This window comes from Rhizopus delemar, genomic scaffold (genome assembly GCF_000149305.1).
Source record: "Rhizopus delemar RA 99-880 supercont3.1 genomic scaffold, whole genome shotgun sequence".
In the NCBI taxonomy this organism is placed as follows: domain Eukaryota; kingdom Fungi; phylum Mucoromycota; class Mucoromycetes; order Mucorales; family Rhizopodaceae; genus Rhizopus; species Rhizopus delemar.
Genome location: NW_027137827.1, coordinates 3,394,800 through 3,412,628, shown reverse-complemented (window position 1 = coordinate 3,412,628; position 17,829 = coordinate 3,394,800). Strand labels below are relative to the sequence as shown.

Sequence of the window (17,829 nt, the reverse complement as noted above, 5' to 3'; positions counted from 1 at the left end):
AATTTATAAATGAATTACTTTATTGTATATGGCTTGAACTTGATAATAGCATGTACAACCCTTTTTTATATCTATTACGTATTTATAATCTTCAATTTATTTCTGCATATTTAATACAAAACAGTAAAGATTCACAACCATCACAAATCACTCTCAGTTCAATTAATATAAAAAGGTTGTAATGTAACTTGACTAGTCAAAGTATATTGAAGCAGTACTATAATTGGAAACAAAGAAAAGTTATGGCAATCAAAACATGTCTTGTTTAAATTTGCTGAAATAAATAAAACTAATGGTACAGGCGCACTACTAACTCTTTGCCATAATGCTTACATGTCTTCTTTTTCACAATTTAAGTTTTCTTTAAAAACATGTCAGCTGGAGTACAAGATGTAAAAGTGATTTAGGATACGACAAGTGACAGAGGCATAAAAAAACGTGAGCTTTGTTTTTTTTTCTTTTTTTATATTCTGGGCCGTGATTGAGTTATAAGTCGTTCCTTTTTCTTGTTGTTGCATATTATCTATTCTAAAAACAACCGTAAAATATAGTTCAAGAAAGAAACAAAAAAGAAAATTGCAGAACTTTTTTAAAATAAAAATAAAAAATTGTGCACAACCTACTTTGTGATTGCTCAAAAAAACTAATGAATAGGGATTTTTTTACGACTATTACAGTCATAATGCAGAAAAATGCGAGTTGTGCAATATGGCTGTGTTATATCTTTTTAACAGTGTAAATAAGGTTGTATATAGTTTTAAAAGTGATTTTGCCAAGTAGATTCACTTTATTTCAGCATTTATTTACAGAAAAAAAAAAAGTGGAGCAGTAAAAAAAGGCTGGAGCATTTTTAAAAAAATAATGTGGAGGACAATGAAAAAACAATAAAAAATTAACATTTTTGGTAATCAAAACGATTTATAAAGAGTAAAATAACTTCAGAAAGTAAACCTTGCGCCGTAGTGTACAAACGCCGTCAAAACTGGTCGCATGTACCGTCGGACTTTAAGTGCCAATTACTACCAATATACTGGTTCTACTGTGATGTCTGTGTTACCATATAATTGTCCAGAGTTTGCTCTTTCGAATGAACTATATTTCAGCGCTATAAACTAAGAAATGAAGAAGAAGATAGTGCGTATAGGCAAAATATGAAAACATGCGACCAGTTTTGACGGCCACTGTACCTTAATCAATCTACAGGTGGTGCAATTCCACGAAGAGTTGCAAAAAAAATACAAGGAATCCATGAAGAAAAAGGGGGCTCCGCCAACTATTAGAAGAATAATAGAAAACGTTGAGGTGGAGTTCCCTGACAAGCTCGATGATACTGATTTTCCTTCCTGGGCTTTTTCTTCTCCTGGTCTTGGTTTTCCAACCTCTGTTTCTGCTTCTTCTTCTTCCTTTGCTGCTGCCAATCCAATGCAGTAGGCATTTTCTTTCTTTCTTTTTGTTTCTTATTTTGTTGTCTCTTCACAAATCGAATAAAAATTTTTAAAGAAAAAAAAAAGAAAAAACTATTGCATGGTTCTTTAGTAAAATACATAATAAAATAACAATAGTGTTTTAATGGCTTGGTATATTTGTTACATAAAAATTCGTCTTGGCAGAGCGAGAGTAAGAAGGTGATTATGCACATAAGGGCATACAGCAACAGGATTGAAAATTCTGTAGATTGGAAGTATATTGTTGCTTGAAACTGGATCAAATTGATTCTTCCACACTTGGATGCCAGTACCATCGAAGGTGGGAAAATGTTGAGTCGCATGGCTGTACCAATTGACGAATGCAAAATAGTGAATGGAATTGTTGAATGAATGTGAGAAAAAAAATGATATTTGGCCAATTCGTAGTTGGTTGTTCATAATGGCTTGAATATATGATGATGATGATGAATGATTGTCGGATTGTTGGTAACGTAGTCCAAGCAAGTTAATTTTTTTAAATGATTGTATATTTGTATTGATCGTATTGGGCATAGGTATTTCATAAGTATTCATATAGTAGTTTTGTAAGATTTCATAGTGTTCGATGCATAAAGTTTGTTGTTTGATGTTGATTTCTGAATGAAGGGCTTGTGGTGGCAGAGGCTCACTACCAGTAATTGTCAGGTTAAATAGACTTGGTCCGTCTATGAATTGAGAGTAATCAAATGGCGTTAAACCACTCTCGTCATTCGTAACCTCGCCTATTTCCTTTATGAAGTTGATCAGTAGAAGCATGCCTTGATTGTTGGTGTTAATGAGGGTTGGTAATGAATGGATAAGGTCTTGTGTGTGGATAATTTGTGTAAGCATAGTAACATATGTGGTTTCAAAGCCTGTCTTGTAGTTGATGTTGATTTTTTTGACATCGCCATTCAAGCGTTCAAAGCCATAGAGCCAAAAGGCATAGGATGGACCAAAGTCCAAACAGCATTCTTTCAAATGTATGTGCATATGCATATTTGGTGTTATTGATTCTTTTCCATATAGTCGAGCACAAGTCTTGCCAAAGGTCTTGAATAAGGAATGTGCAGCATGTATCTCTTCTGTTGTAACTACAGGACCAGTTACCAATCTTACTGCTTCCACGTAGCGCATCCAATTAGCAAAATGCTCACCAACTAATCTTTGCTTCAGCAGAAAAGGCGAAAGCACAACACACCACGTTCTCCATTCATCAGCTTTCATATTACCAAAGGTACTTTCAATCTTGCCTTTTTCGATTTTTTTTTTTTTTTTTTTTTTTTATAACAAAAAATTAGTGTTCAGATTTATTATAGAATAAGTTCTTTTACGCTCGTTACATACTTTTTGGGATTTTAGAGTACTGTGAAGGAATGATAATAGAAGCTGATTCATCAGCCATGGCTTTGAAATCAGATGTGGTAAGCAGCCCGTGATCTACCCAAACTTCAACCATTCGTTTTGGCGTACCTAGAAATAAATTGTGCATGGGATCAACGGTTGTCAATCTCACGACATCAAAATACTCTAGTCGGTGAAGTTCACTCCATTACCTTCCTGGTGTTGTCTGCAAGGATTGGTGTTTGCGTAAATGTGAGTGGGCAATTAGCCAAAGCATAGGCTTCTTGACGCTGCTGGGTATTGTTTCGCAGGAATCCAGTGCTCATCGTCAAAGTCAGAAAAATCTGGCTTCGTTGAATTTGCACCAGTGCTGATTCGCGAAAACACAGTCGAACATTTGTTGCAGGCTTTGTGCGCGGATTGACCCATGAACCCAGCTACTTTGCGAGCTGCTGGTATATCACAGTTAACGGACATCAAAGCAACACGTACCATTTCACCGTTTCTGTTCTGGTACGTTGGCATCATTATACCTCCGTACAAGGTATTCAGCTCTGCAATCATTGGTCGCATGAAGTTCTGGAGCTGGTCATCCGTGGGCTCGCCAGGCCCAGGAATCATACCAACCAGGATGATGTTGGAAACCTTCATCCTGGAACTCCTTGGAAGGTTGTTGATTGTGAGATATACACCACCACAAGAGTAGTGCATACCATCACTAGGTTGAAACCAATCAACGTTCAATGAAACCATTAATGATCGACTTCTATTTACGAATGGTTCTCCAGCCGAATCAACAAGACTGTTCCACACTCTACCATCGTAAATATCGTAAAACACGCCTTCTTCCACATGCCGATGTCTCCATTCTTCGATTTCTGTTTCGAATGTTGGACGAACAAAGAACTTCTTCAACGTTTCGACAATTGAGTTGTACGGAAACTCGAGGACAGGCTTGAGGCTGCTACCAATAAAAAGTGAATTGCCGCATGGGTGCTCTTGTCTGTGAGGATTGTTCGCAAACCTAATAAAAGGGCATTGCTGGGTATGCAAACTTCCTGTGTCGTAAACACTTCTACAAAGAGAGCAGACAAGGAAACGGGAGACACCACTACTGGCAGAGGAATAATTGACCATGTTACGAGCAGTGGAGATCTTTGTAGGAATCTCCATGCCATGGCCAAGAGCACGAACAAAGAAGGAAAGAAAGGCCAACAAGTCTTCACCGGCTTTCACCGAGAGGTGCTTTGCTTGAAAAAGCACAATGAACAACAGCAAAAGGTGATGAAGCTGCTGTTCATCACTCATTCTTTCCTCTTCGTCAATGCTCATTCCATCTACCAGATTGCAAAATAGAATTCAATGAATAAAAACTTTCTTATATAAAATGCTTTGTTGACTAATAATATACCTTCACTTTCTGGTTCAGGAATTGCTGAAGAGTATTCAATGGTTTCCTCCTCGTGGTCATTAGTTTCATTTGCTCTTCTTGATTCTGTTTTTTTTTAACATTAGCACGGTTGTATTTCTGTTGGAAAATAAAAAAAAAACCTCTGTTTCTAACTCTGTCGATAAGTACATGGCCTCTTACAGTTCTCTTTGCAAGCATTCTATATCCATTGGGGTGTTTGATGCATTCAGAACAGGTGCAAACAATTTTGGTAGCGTTGAAGTTGTTCATGTTGTTTATAGTTTTTAAATTTGGAAATAGCAAAAAAATAGGTAGAAAGAGAAAACGTGCCTGATAAAAAAAACATGTTAAATTTCAAAAAATAAAGTCGGTGCTTAAAGTAACTTTTTTTTTTCCCTGGCTTTGTTTCATGGAATACACTAGATGCTCAAGGTACAAAAGATAAAAAAGAAAGCTCAAGTTCTGGTCAAATGTAAGTTTATAAAAAAAAATAATAGCAACCAAGTCTAATGTTGGTTTCTTTTTTTTTCTTACATTAGGAATTCCTAATGGGACACATTCGGATGACGAACATGAACCTCATGAGCAAAGTTGTTCTTTCCAATACGATAAAACTATAAGAATAACAGACTTTATTGTTGCTTGTTACTGAAAGGTTATTTTTGGTAAAGAAAGTTGCCATTGCTCACATCTCTAATGGCTAATGGCTAATGGCAAATTACACCCATGTGCAAACATAAAGTAAGTAATGAACTAGTATAAGCTTAAAAAACATATATTCTTTTATATTATTTGTCATAAAAAATAATAAAGCAATCTATTTACTTGATAAACAAAAGTGTTTTGTATGTATTTGTTAATTATAGCTGCCTTGTAACAAAATGTTAGCAGAGCTTCTTTATTTTATTATTATTTTATAATGTAAAGACATTTGCATTTCTATAAAGAATATTTGTTGTTAAATTATTGTTTTCATTTGAATAATGAGCTTTCTATTGCTAGACTCTTTTCTTTTTTTTTACGAAGTCTTTTTTTTTTAACTTAGTCTTTTTTTACCAGGTCATTTTTTTTCCCAAACACGACTATTTTATTACGTTTTGTAACACGTTTGTAATGATCTAAGCTAAAAATCACAAACCACCTTCCTAATATGTATTCTTCTGAACAAAATAATCGCAAATTGCTTTTGATTTCCGCATTTTGCCCTCAAAAATAAAAAAAGAAGACATCGGTCTTTCAACAGTAGAGGGGAACAGGCTTACCAAAAAAAGATCATCTGTAAAAAAAACAGACACTTTTTTAAAACATGAATAACTTTATGAATACTTACCCTACAAAAAAAACAAAAATATCATTAAATTTCTTTATTTTTTTCGCACCTAAATCTTTTTTCAAAATTCAAAAATGACCAATACAACGAAAGTTACATCTTTTCTCAAAACCCATAAATATCTGTTTGTTGTACAATGGTTTAATAATAAAGGAAAAGGTAAAAACAAAAATAAAGAAACAGTTTGGGTACTTTTTGAGACTGATCTTTATTTCAGTTTAAGTTTTTTAGTAAAAATTATTCTAATTGAAGGCAGGTATTTATATCTTATTGAGTGAGTGGCTTGATATCTTCTATTGTTATCGTTCTTCTAATATTCAGGTACTTTAGCAAGTGTTATCTCTAATTATGATTATGAAAACTTTTCATTTGTTCTTTTGTATGTCTGTCATAGATTATCTTTTATTCTGGGAACTCCTCACTGATTTGAATAACGTTATTTTACGCGTTATTTCAATTATGTGAAAGATTAGCAATATTCCTGACATTGGATTGGATTTGGTTATTTTAGTTGATACGTCTTCTTATCAAAGAACTCTCATGAATACAATACATATTCTAAAAGAACATGTTTAATTGGAATTGATTGTATGATCTTATTTAAATAAACTTGTATTTTATTTTATTTTAATTATGATCTTGTATTAAGACTTATATTTATTAATGTCAACTACAATCAGTTACTGTTCTACAACACTGTTAACCAAAAAATGTTCAATCTTGCGATATGCTTTATCCAATTGGAACGATTATTTGCAGTGGCGCGACCACCACAATAATAGTCACACAACATACCAATTGAGCTAAATCCACAACCCCTCTTCGGTAGTATAGTGGTGAGTATCCCCGCCTGTCACGCGGGAGACCGGGGTTCAATTCCCCGCCGGAGAGAATTTTTTGTTGAGTACAAATTGTCACGTCTTTTGTTACATTTTTAGAATGTAACGCAATTATCTCTTTTGGACTTTCAACTGTAAACTAGCAACCGCAGTATAACCGCAGTATAACCGCAGTGTCTTCAGTATTAACATCAAAACTGCAAGTAACAAACATCACCACCACAGCAAACATAAAATAGTATAAATAGATCTTATATTTATTAAATAAACAATTAGCTTTTGACTACTCAATTAATTATCTTGTACCTTTGTTAATTACCTTAAAAAATCTATTCGTGATCTGACACGACAAAATGATGAAATTTTGGACCAGGAAAACAATGCTGATCACTAGTGTAACGAGAATGATGAAGACATCTATAAAATTTTGGACGGTACAACTGACTTTGAAATCGACTTACTTCAATAATTTAACTAAAATACACAACATCGACTCAAGTAAAAATATCAACCTTATTTCCTTTACTTTTCTCTATTATTTTTATATAAATATCCCTATATCTTTTATTTCAATTTACTTCAGTTCACTTCTATTCAATAAATAGTCTCTTAAAAGACAAATCTATTTTTCTTATTTTATTTCAAACCAGTCGAATTCCCTTGAAGCAAGTTATCTTCATTGTATTCATGTTATATTTTTATTACATTTCTTTACATTTTACTTTACAAATCAAGTTTGATCCACTTAACAAGACCTGGTGGTCACTATATACAAACAAGCCTATAATTCAAATTACTTACTCTTATTGGATCTCAATTGACCTAATACTTTATCTCAACAACTTATATCAAACCAATCGAAACCCGAAAGCCTAACGAACTGTCATGACGTTATCGGCCCTTAGGGCACATTCTTTTTAATTATAAACAAAACCCTCAATTTAATAAAAATCATATTCCACATTCCTCATAATAGTATAAATACCCATAATCTTTTATTTAAATAAACATCAGTCAATTATCAAGTATTATTCTCTCTATTAGACTGTCCGTCTATTCCTGCCTTTACTTATCTTTGTCTCGTTCTTACTTATCAACTATCGTAAGTCCTATTTGCAGTTCACACCTTCAAGCCCTTAACGCCACCTTCTCTTGTCCTCTTGTAGTTGTCTATCCAAGCTTCTTAGTTCCTGTCCGGTTCTTTCTCTCTCTCTCCTCTCTGGCTTGACAAAACAACTTCATTACACGAACCTTACATTATTTAACTAATTACAGGAATGCTTTTGCTTATTTTTTGACAAAGTATATTAATAATGCTTGCTCTCTGTAGGTTATATATTGAGGACATTTTTATTGAGCTTTTTTTAATTTTTTTTATTATTATTGTTATTTTGCATCAAGCTCAGTTAACCATGCTGGGTTACGCTGAGCTCGATCAAAGCTGACATTCTTAAGACAATCAATTATGCCCCCAAAAATATCGTTGTGGTGCTTTCTTCGCCAAATAAATTCGATAAGCAGCCAAGGTACCATTTTCTTTGTTCTAAGGGTGGGAGTTACACTGATTTTTGTTCCATTCCAAGTTTCTAGAAAAACTTTATTAAGCTAGTACTATAAACTCTTGTATACTCCAATTTTATGCTTACCCTCGATTGTGTTGGTATGGACGTCACCGTCGCGGAATGTCACACTATGATTGACAGTTCGATGTGTTAAGTTCATCCCAAGATTAACCATGTTCTCATACAGTGGCTACCAAAACCGTTCGCACAAAACGTATTTTTTCCTTTCTGAATCTTTTGTGACCTATTGCGCATAAAAGATACCATATCTAATACATATTTCCTAAGAGTACAAACTCTTGGCTTTCTGATGAAGTATAAAATGTCACTCTATGCGCACCCTAACTCGTACTACGGAGAATCAAAACTCAAAGGCACATTCGAACGGTTTTGGGGCCACGCTTGAGGAATTCTTCGATTGCGATAAACGCAGTCACTGCACCCTCCAATTCTTCCAGAACTTTCGCTGCTTACTAATTCACCACTGCGCATTATTTTTTTGCCTTTTTTTCTTTGTCATTCGCACATTCTCATTTCGACATCTCGACATCTACCAAGTAATTACCCAACATGCAACCATTAACAGAAGATCGCAAGAACACTATCGAGTTTTACCTTCGTCAAGGTTTTTCTTATCATAAAATTGCAAAGTTAGTCAAAGTATCATCCTCTACTGTTCATAAAATTCGTTTGGAGTTAGGCTTGCCTGCTCGAATTGACAAAGGTGGTAGGCCAAAAGCGCTCACTAAGCGGGAACAGCAGCATCTCGTTCGTTCTGTAACAGTAGATGGTCTCGAAAATGCTGTACAAGCACAGCAGTCGTTAGAGCAGAACTTGGGCAAGTCAGTTTCTGTAAATACTGTACGTAGAGCGTTAAGGGATGCTGGTTTGGTCTCATTTGTCAGGCCAAAGAAACCTTTAATTAATGAAAGAAATAGAAAGAAGAGGCTCCAATGGGCTCGTTAGCACATTGACTGGACAGTAAACAATTGGATGAACGTCATATGGTCTGACGAAACCAAAGTCAACCGTTTTGGGTCCGACGGGAAGTCTTATGCATGGAAAGTGCCAGGCCAACCGTTAAAAAAGCACCAGGTTTGTGAGACAGTGAAGCATGGAGGAGGCTCTATAATGGTATGGAGCTGCATTAGCTGGTACGGTCCAGGCTATATTGTGGATGTGGGCAAGAACATGACAAAGGACGTTTATTTGGAGGTTTTACAAGATGACTTGATGAAGTCTTTGGCCTGGTATATGGAAGAAAGTGGAAAATCTACGAGTAAATTTATCTTTATGCAGGACAACGACCCCAAACATACAGCTAAAGTCGTATCAAAATGGCTAAATGAGCAAGAGTTTTATGTAATGAAATGGCCACCACAATCACTGGACTTGAACCCAATTGAAAACATGTGGCAATTACTTAAAAGACGGCTGTTTAAAAATTATGACTGCCCTCCATGTGGTATACATGAGCTATGGGATCGTATAGGACACACTTGGTACCAAATCACGGCTGAAGAATGCCAAAGGTTTATTAAAAGTATGCCCGATCGATGTCGTGCAGTTATTGAGGCTGATGGCTTGTATATTGGATATTAAATAAACTTATTTTAATTCATTTCGCTTTAAAATATGTGGCCCCAAAACCGTTCGAATGTGCCTTTGAGTTTTGATTCTCCGTAGTACGAGTTAGGGTGCGCATAGAGTGACATTTTATACTTCATCAGAAAGCCAAGAGTTTGTACTCTTAGGAAATATGTATTAGATATGGTATCTTTTATGCGCAATAGGTCACAAAAGATTCAGAAAGGAAAAAATACGTTTTGTGCGAACGGTTTTGGTAGCCACTGTACTTATGTTTATACTTATGCTTATACTCATACTTATGCTTATACTTGTACTTATAAGATTAGGCTTAGGCTTATGCTTATTTATGCTTATTGTCGTATACCAAGATACTTTAAAGATGATTCATATTCGACTTGTAAGAAATGATAGTAGTGAATGCCTTACAAAGATTGATTATAGTCCTTTTTTCACTATTATTCGGGTGATAAACTAAATTCACACCTTTAACACGTTTACAAGTTGGTTTTAATATAGCATAAACATAAAATAAATGAAACAATGAGACATAAATGAAAAAAATAGAGATGTACTCAAGAAATAATTATAAATATTGTACTTTGCATAAGCAGGAACAGATATTCATATTAAAATTTATTTATGCTAGATCTACAACTATAGCTAATTAAGTTGAAAAGAATACAAATAGCAGCAAATATAATAATATTAAAAAAAAAGGATAACTTTTTAAGTCTGGTTGAATTTTATAGTGGTTTTTTGGTTCTTACGAGATAAAACAAATTAAGTGGGAGATTGCTAACAACTAATGACTTGATATAAGTCGCATAAGCAACAGATACTATTTGCAAAAGATACGTGTTATTTTAAAAGGGGTTGAGTTGATTTCAATTTATTTCCAATCGATTTTCAATTTATTTATAATGAAATTTGAACAAAATGGGTGATATTGTTAAGAAAGTAAATATTTTGTTTAAATAAAGATAAACAAATATAAGATTACAGTTGATGATTGATATGATGATAATATTATAAGCGATTACGATAAAAAAGTAAAAGAAAAGAAAATAATGAAATAGTTGACTAAAAACAACAGATTTATATATAAAGTAAATATAAAAAAAGAACAAAAAATGAAGCAGATACTGCACTTTGCGGCCATGACTGTGGTTGTGGTTATAGTTGCGGTAGTGGATATGGCTGCAGTTATGGCAGTTACAGTGGTTGTGGTTGTGGTTGTGGTTGTGGTTAAACCCCAAAATCCTGTGGTTGCCCGCTTAATTTCAGAGTTGTGGTTGGAGCACTTTTCATGACTGTATCTATAGTTAGCGTCACGGCTATGGCTAAAAACCAAAATCTAGCGTTGCCTGCTTACTTTGGGAGTGATCGGAGTGATTTCAGACACTAGAGGCACCCCATTTGATACATAAATGAGGCAAAGGCATTTTTACACCTAGTGGCCTATGTTTATGGCTATGGCTATGCTTATGGCTAAATTTTGGCTTATGCCTAAAGTTAAGCCTGATCGATGCTTACTTGTCTGGTTAAACCCCAAAATCCTGTGGTTGCCCGCTTAATTTCAGTGTTGTGGTAGAAACACTAATCACACCCCATTTCATATCAATCAGGATAAAGGTCGTATAGATATGTTGCAACTTTGTCCACTGTCGGATTCGAACCCTTACCTAATGGCTGAGTTGAATGCATTGTTGCCAGTAGGTTAAATAAAAAATAAAGTCTGCTAAGAAATAATAGTTCAAAGATGACGATGCAGAATATTTTGAGCCAAAAAAAAATATTCTGAGCATGTTTTGATTTAAAAGCTTCGTTTGATGGTAATAAGAGACAATAATCAATGTTGTTCTCCTGTCTTTGTGTGAGCAAAGATACAATGTAATCTGTTCAAAGCTCTTTATGATATTGCGTATAACGTGCGAAGTTTTTCTATATTGACTTTAGTAATTGCTATGTGGGTGAAAAAAAAAACGGAATGTCGTCTGATATATATGGATTTGTAAAGCAAAATCCTTAATTTGAACATTATGCATGCATTATATAAAGCTTTCAATTTTGTTAGCCATGGCTGCCAGGTTAAGAGCATTTGGCCATTATGTATGTTAGGTGAAGAAGTATGAACAACCTCTGCTGGATTTGCCTAATGAAAAATAGTAGCTGACTGCGGGTTGACATTGACATACATAATTCTTAATACACGATTATCATGAAAATAAAATAAAAGCGGATCTAAATAAGATTATATAACTAGCTCCAAATAAACATATTTCAAAGGAGCTTTTAATGTATTAATGATGGATATTTGAAAAGAAATGACGCCTGAAATAACAAGACCTTTTCCTATTGTGAGAAATCCAATCCAATGCCAGGAATGTTTCTAATTATTCACATTATCGGAATAACGCGTCAAAGAACGTTATTCATATTGTTGAACAGTAACTGATTGTAGTTGACATTAATAAATACAAGCATTAATACGAAATCATAATTAAAATAAAACAAAATATAAGTTAATTTAAATAAGATCATACTGTTGTAGAACAGTAACTGACTGTAGTTGACATTAATAAATATAAGTCTTAATACAAGATCATAATTAAAATAAAATAAAATACAAGTTTATTTAAATAAGATCATACAATCAATTCCAATTAAACATGTTCTTTTAGAATATGTATTGTATTCATGAGAGTTCTTTGATAAGAAGACGTATCAACTAAAATAACCAAATCCAATCCAATGTCAGGAATATTGCTAATCTTTCACATAATTGAAATAACGCGTAAAATAACGTTATTTCAATTCAGTGAGGAATTCCCAGAATAGAAGATAATCTATGACAGACATACAAAAGAACAAATGAAAAGTTTTCATAATCATAATTATAGATAACACTTGCTAAAGTACCTGAAGATTAGAAGAACGATAACAATAAAAGATATCAAGCCACTCACTCAATAAGATATAAATACCTGTCTTCAATTAGAATAATTTTTACTTTAACTTAAACTGAAATAAAGAACAGTCTTAAAAAGTACAGAAACTGTTTCTTTATTTTTGTTTTTACCTCTTGTTTTCTATGATCTTAACAATTACAATTAGTTTTTTTACGACTAATGTTGGAACCATAATGAAGAAATAACGATATTTTAAGAATCGAGGAAGCAATGTGATCCTTACATAATATCAATGATGTTATTTAGTTAAAAAACTTAGTATCTATATTACATTCATCAAAAGATACTTAGAAATAAGCTTCCATTTGGTATGCATGCTCGGACAGTGGATGATGCCACTTTGCAAGACATCCTTGTTATAGCATATACGCTAAGAACCCTAAATCGGTCGCAAAAATTTTGGCGGCCATATCGATGTTTCATATAACTGCCATACATCAATAATATTAGAATTGAAGAAACATACAAAGGAGTTGGCGATTGTTAATCCTTCACAAAAGTAAATGAAGGCAAGCTGAGGAAACCAGATGCTTACAATGCCAGATGGGCTCCAAAATTCAATTTTTCAGATTCCATTCAAATTTTTACCCAGTATAGCATATTATTGGATACGTCATTTCCCAAAATCTCGGAGTGTGAAAGCAAATATTCGCTCCGCAATCATAAAAAAAGTGTGGATATGCTATAAATTTAACGGTTATATAAAATTGTTTCTATTCGACAGTTTTTGATAAAAATTCGCATACTATAAGCTCTAATTGATAAAAGTATCTACATAGAGTCTCCGTCAAAATCTCCGATATTTTTATTTTTTATCGCTGTTTTTAGCATATTTCCCTTCATCAAAAGCTGATATGCTAGCAAGCTTGTAACATGTGTTGCTGGACCATATAGTTACACAAATGTTCAAATTTTTGCTAAAATCTGTAAAGATGTCACAGATATAGAGCATGCCAAAAAAATTGTATACCGCCTATTTTCAAACGTAAATATCCACCACAAAGATTCGGAATTCGAAAACAAAAGTAGTACCAATCGATGCGCAATAGCCAAAAGTATATATTTCCATACCTGGAGTATAGTCTTAGCGCCGATGGAATTGTAAATCTCATGATTTATCCATTGTGGCCTGAAGTGCCAATTGTTCAATGATTATCTTTAGAGCACAACATAAAGTATATGTTTCTTTTATGCAAGAATATCAATTGGAAGCTTGGAAAAAATTAAACGAAAAGAAAAAGAGAGATATAAAAAAAGAATTTGTAAGGAAGGGTTTTGATGCAATTCATAAAAATAGAATATATCTCATAGTTTTTTCCAATCTAAAATATGGTTCTGGTCGTAAGATCTCGTCGAAGGATCCTGTCGAAGGCTATGACTATGGCCATGGTTGTGGACAAGACCATGGAAGTGACTGCGGTTGTATCTTAAAATCCTGTGGTTACCCGATTAAATCCAGAGTTGTGGTAGAGACGCTAGACGCACCCCATTTGGTACTAAACAGGAAAAAGTTCATATAGACTGACTAGTACAGGTTAGACCCTAGGATCCTGTGGTTACCTGCTTACTTTTGGGAATGACCAGAGTGAACGGAGTGATGCCGGACACACTAAGCGCACCCCATTTGATATGTAAATGAGACAAAAAGACATTTTCACACATAGTGATCTATGCTTCTACTTGTGCTTCTACTTGTGCTTCTACTTGTGCTTATACTTGTGCTTATACTTGTGCTTATACTTATGCTTATACTCATGCTTATACTCATGCTTATGCTTATACTTGTACCTATGACTAAGATTAGGCTTACGCTTATGCTTATGCTTATTTATGCTTACGCTTATGCTTATTGTCGTATACCAACATACTTTAAAGATGATTCATATTCAATTTATAAGAAATCAGAGTAGTGAGTAGTGAATGGCTTAGAAAGATTGATTATAGACCTTTTTTCTCTATTATTCGGGTGATAAACTAAATTCACACCTTTGATACGTTTACAAGTTGGTTTTAATATAGCATAAACATAAAATAAATGAAACAATGAGACCTAAATGAAAAAAAATAGAGATCTACTTACAGAATAATTATAAATATTTTAATTTGCATAAGCCGGAACAGATATTGATATTACAGCTATAATTATAAAAAGTATGTTAAGGATTTAATTGAACTTTGATGAATAGAATATAAATAGCAGATATGATAATATTAAATAAAAAAGATAACTCTTTAAGTCTGATTGAATTTTACAGTCTTTTTATTCTTATGAGATTAAACAAATAAACTGGATTGCTAATAACTAATAACTAATGACTTTTACAAAATATATACTATTTGCAAAAGATACGGGATATTTTAAAAGGGGGGGATGAGCTCATTTCAAACTATTTTCAATCTACTTGTAATGAAATTTGAACAAAATGTCATATTGTTAAGAAAGCAAATATTTTGTTTAAATATGAAATGGGGGATGAGAATCTCTTTTATGAATAAAGATGAACAAATATAAGATTAGACTTGATGGATTGATATGAAGATAATATTATAAGCAATTACGATAAAAAAGTAAAAGAAAAGAAAATAATGCAATACTTGACTAAAAATACAGATATATATATAAAGTAAATATTAAAAAAGAACAAAAATGAAGCAGATACTGCAATTAGCGGTTACGACGGAATGCCGTTGTGATTGTGGTTATGGTTATGATTGTGATCATGACCGTGGTAGTGGTCACGGCCACGGTCATGGTAATGACTGTGGTTGTGGCTATGGTTATGGTTAAACCCCAAAATCCTGTGGTTGCCCGCTTAATTTCAGAGTTGTGGTTGGAGCACTTTTCATGACTGTATCTATAGTTAGCGTCACGGCTATGGCTAAAAACCAAAATCTAGCGTTGCCTGCTTACTTTGGGAGTGATCGGAGTGATTTCAGACACTAGAGGCACCCCATTTGATACATAAATGAGGCAAAGGCATTTTTACACCTAGTGGCCTATGTTTATGGCTATGGCTATGCTTATGGCTAAATTTTGGCTTATGCCTAAAGTTAAGCCTGATCGATGCTTACTTGTCTGGTTAAACCCCAAAATCCTGTGGTTGCCCGCTTAATTTCAGTGTTGTGGTAGAAACACTAATCACACCCCATTTCATATCAATCAGGATAAAGGTCGTATAGATATGTTGCAACTTTGTCCACTGTCGGATTCGAACCCTTACCTAATGGCTGAGTTGAATGCATTGTTGCCAGTAGGTTAAATAAAAAATAAAGTCTGCTAAGAAATAGTAATGTAAAGATGAAGATGCAGAATATTTTCAGCCAAAAAATTTATTTGGAGCATGTTACGATTTAAAAGCTTCGTTTGATTGTAACAAGAGACAATATTCAATGTTCTTCTCTGGTCTTCGTGTGAGGAAAGACAAAATGCAATCTGTTCAAAGCTCTTTATGTGATTGCGTATAACGTGCGAAGTTTCCCTATATTGACTTTAGTAATTGCTGTGTTGGTCAAAAAAAAAACAGAATGTCGTCTGATATATATGGATTTGTAAAGCAAAATCCATAATTCGAACATTATGCATGCATTGTATAAAAATTTCAGTTTTGTTAGACATAGCTGCCAGGTTAAGACATTTGGTCATTATGTATATGAGGTGAGGAGGTATGAACAACCTCTGCTGGATTTGCCTAATGAAAAATAGTAGCTGACTGCGGGTTGACATTGACATACATAATTCTTAATACACGATTATCATGAAAATAAAATAAAAGCGGATCTAAATAAGATTATATAACTAGCTCCAAATAAACATATTTCAAAGGAGCTTTTAATGTATTAATGATGGATATTTGAAAAGAAATGACGCCTGAAATAACAAGACCTTTTCCTATTGTGAGAAATCCAATCCAATGCCAGGAATGTTTCTAATTATTCACATTATCGGAATAACGCGTCAAAGAACGTTATTCATATTGTTGAACAGTAACTGATTGTAGTTGACATTAATAAATACAAGCATTAATACGAAATCATAATTAAAATAAAACAAAATATAAGTTAATTTAAATAAGATCATACTGTTGTAGAACAGTAACTGACTGTAGTTGACATTAATAAATATAAGTCTTAATACAAGATCATAATTAAAATAAAATAAAATACAAGTTTATTTAAATAAGATCATACAATCAATTCCAATTAAACATGTTCTTTTAGAATATGTATTGTATTCATGAGAGTTCTTTGATAAGAAGACGTATCAACTAAAATAACCAAATCCAATCCAATGTCAGGAATATTGCTAATCTTTCACATAATTGAAATAACGCGTAAAATAACGTTATTTCAATTCAGTGAGGAATTCCCAGAATAGAAGATAATCTATGACAGACATACAAAAGAACAAATGAAAAGTTTTCATAATCATAATTATAGATAACACTTGCTAAAGTACCTGAAGATTAGAAGAACGATAACAATAAAAGATATCAAGCCACTCACTCAATAAGATATAAATACCTGTCTTCAATTAGAATAATTTTTACTTTAACTTAAACTGAAATAAAGAACAGTCTTAAAAAGTACAGAAACTGTTTCTTTATTTTTGTTTTTACCTCTTGTTTTCTATGATCTTAACAATTACAATTAGTTTTTTTACGACTAATGTTGGAACCATAATGAAGAAATAACGATATTTTAAGAATCGAGGAAGCAATGTGATCCTTACATAATATCAATGATGTTATTTAGTTAAAAAACTTAGTATCTATATTACATTCATCAAAAGATACTTAGAAATAAGCTTCCATTTGGTATGCATGCTCGGACAGTGGATGATGCCACTTTGCAAGACATCCTTGTTATAGCATATACGCTAAGAACCCTAAATCGGTCGCAAAAATTTTGGCGGCCATATCGATGTTTCATATAACTGCCATACATCAATAATATTAGAATTGAAGAAACATACAAAGGAGTTGGCGATTGTTAATCCTTCACAAAAGTAAATGAAGGCAAGCTGAGGAAACCAGATGCTTACAATGCCAGATGGGCTCCAAAATTCAATTTTTCAGATTCCATTCAAATTTTTACCCAGTATAGCATATTATTGGATACGTCATTTCCCAAAATCTCGGAGTGTGAAAGCAAATATTCGCTCCGCAATCATAAAAAAAGTGTGGATATGCTATAAATTTAACGGTTATATAAAATTGTTTCTATTCGACAGTTTTTGATAAAAATTCGCATACTATAAGCTCTAATTGATAAAAGTATCTACATAGAGTCTCCGTCAAAATCTCCGATATTTTTATTTTTTATCGCTGTTTTTAGCATAT

The 17,829-nt window shown here is 33.4% G+C and overlaps 7 protein-coding genes and 1 non-coding gene across 8 annotated transcripts; 6 read left to right on the top strand and 2 right to left on the bottom strand.

Moving 5' to 3' along the window:
- Positions 1-708: 708 nt before the first annotated feature.
- Positions 709-1,431, top strand: RO3G_01325 (uncharacterized protein; the record flags this gene model as incomplete). Its single annotated transcript, XM_067655916.1, has 3 exons — positions 709-735; positions 927-945; positions 1,292-1,431. The coding sequence occupies 3 exons, from the start codon at positions 709-711 to the stop codon at positions 1,429-1,431; spliced, it is 186 nt and encodes a 61-aa protein (XP_067512017.1).
- A 155-nt stretch (positions 1,432-1,586) lies between these two features.
- Positions 1,587-2,672, bottom strand: RO3G_01324 (uncharacterized protein; the record flags this gene model as incomplete). Its single annotated transcript, XM_067655915.1, has 1 exon — positions 1,587-2,672. The coding sequence occupies one exon, from the start codon at positions 2,670-2,672 to the stop codon at positions 1,587-1,589; it is 1,086 nt and encodes a 361-aa protein (XP_067512016.1).
- A 381-nt stretch (positions 2,673-3,053) lies between these two features.
- On the bottom strand, positions 3,054-4,097 carry RO3G_01323 (uncharacterized protein; the record flags this gene model as incomplete). Its single annotated transcript, XM_067655914.1, has 1 exon — positions 3,054-4,097. The coding sequence occupies one exon, from the start codon at positions 4,095-4,097 to the stop codon at positions 3,054-3,056; it is 1,044 nt and encodes a 347-aa protein (XP_067512015.1).
- Positions 4,098-6,349: 2,252 nt separating this feature from the next.
- On the top strand, positions 6,350-6,421 carry RO3G_19016. The gene has a single exon. It is a non-coding gene; the product is annotated as a tRNA-Asp (tRNA).
- Positions 6,422-8,501: 2,080 nt separating this feature from the next.
- On the top strand, positions 8,502-9,533 carry RO3G_01322 (uncharacterized protein; the record flags this gene model as incomplete). The annotated part of the gene is made up of 2 exons (XM_067655913.1): positions 8,502-8,783; positions 8,898-9,533. 2 exons carry the CDS (start codon positions 8,502-8,504, stop codon positions 9,531-9,533), a joined length of 918 nt encoding a protein of 305 aa, XP_067512014.1.
- Positions 9,534-10,457: 924 nt separating this feature from the next.
- RO3G_01321 (uncharacterized protein) lies at positions 10,458-11,095 on the top strand (the record flags this gene model as incomplete). The annotated part of the gene is made up of 4 exons (XM_067655912.1): positions 10,458-10,478; positions 10,598-10,627; positions 10,661-10,765; positions 10,976-11,095. 4 exons carry the CDS (start codon positions 10,458-10,460, stop codon positions 11,093-11,095), a joined length of 276 nt encoding a protein of 91 aa, XP_067512013.1.
- A 2,724-nt stretch (positions 11,096-13,819) lies between these two features.
- Positions 13,820-14,288, top strand: RO3G_01320 (uncharacterized protein; the record flags this gene model as incomplete). The annotated part of the gene is made up of 3 exons (XM_067655911.1): positions 13,820-13,831; positions 14,037-14,121; positions 14,155-14,288. The coding sequence occupies 3 exons, from the start codon at positions 13,820-13,822 to the stop codon at positions 14,286-14,288; spliced, it is 231 nt and encodes a 76-aa protein (XP_067512012.1).
- Positions 14,289-15,137: 849 nt separating this feature from the next.
- On the top strand, positions 15,138-15,278 carry RO3G_01319 (uncharacterized protein; the record flags this gene model as incomplete). Its single annotated transcript, XM_067655910.1, has 1 exon — positions 15,138-15,278. The coding sequence occupies one exon, from the start codon at positions 15,138-15,140 to the stop codon at positions 15,276-15,278; it is 141 nt and encodes a 46-aa protein (XP_067512011.1).
- Positions 15,279-17,829: the final 2,551 nt, after the last annotated feature.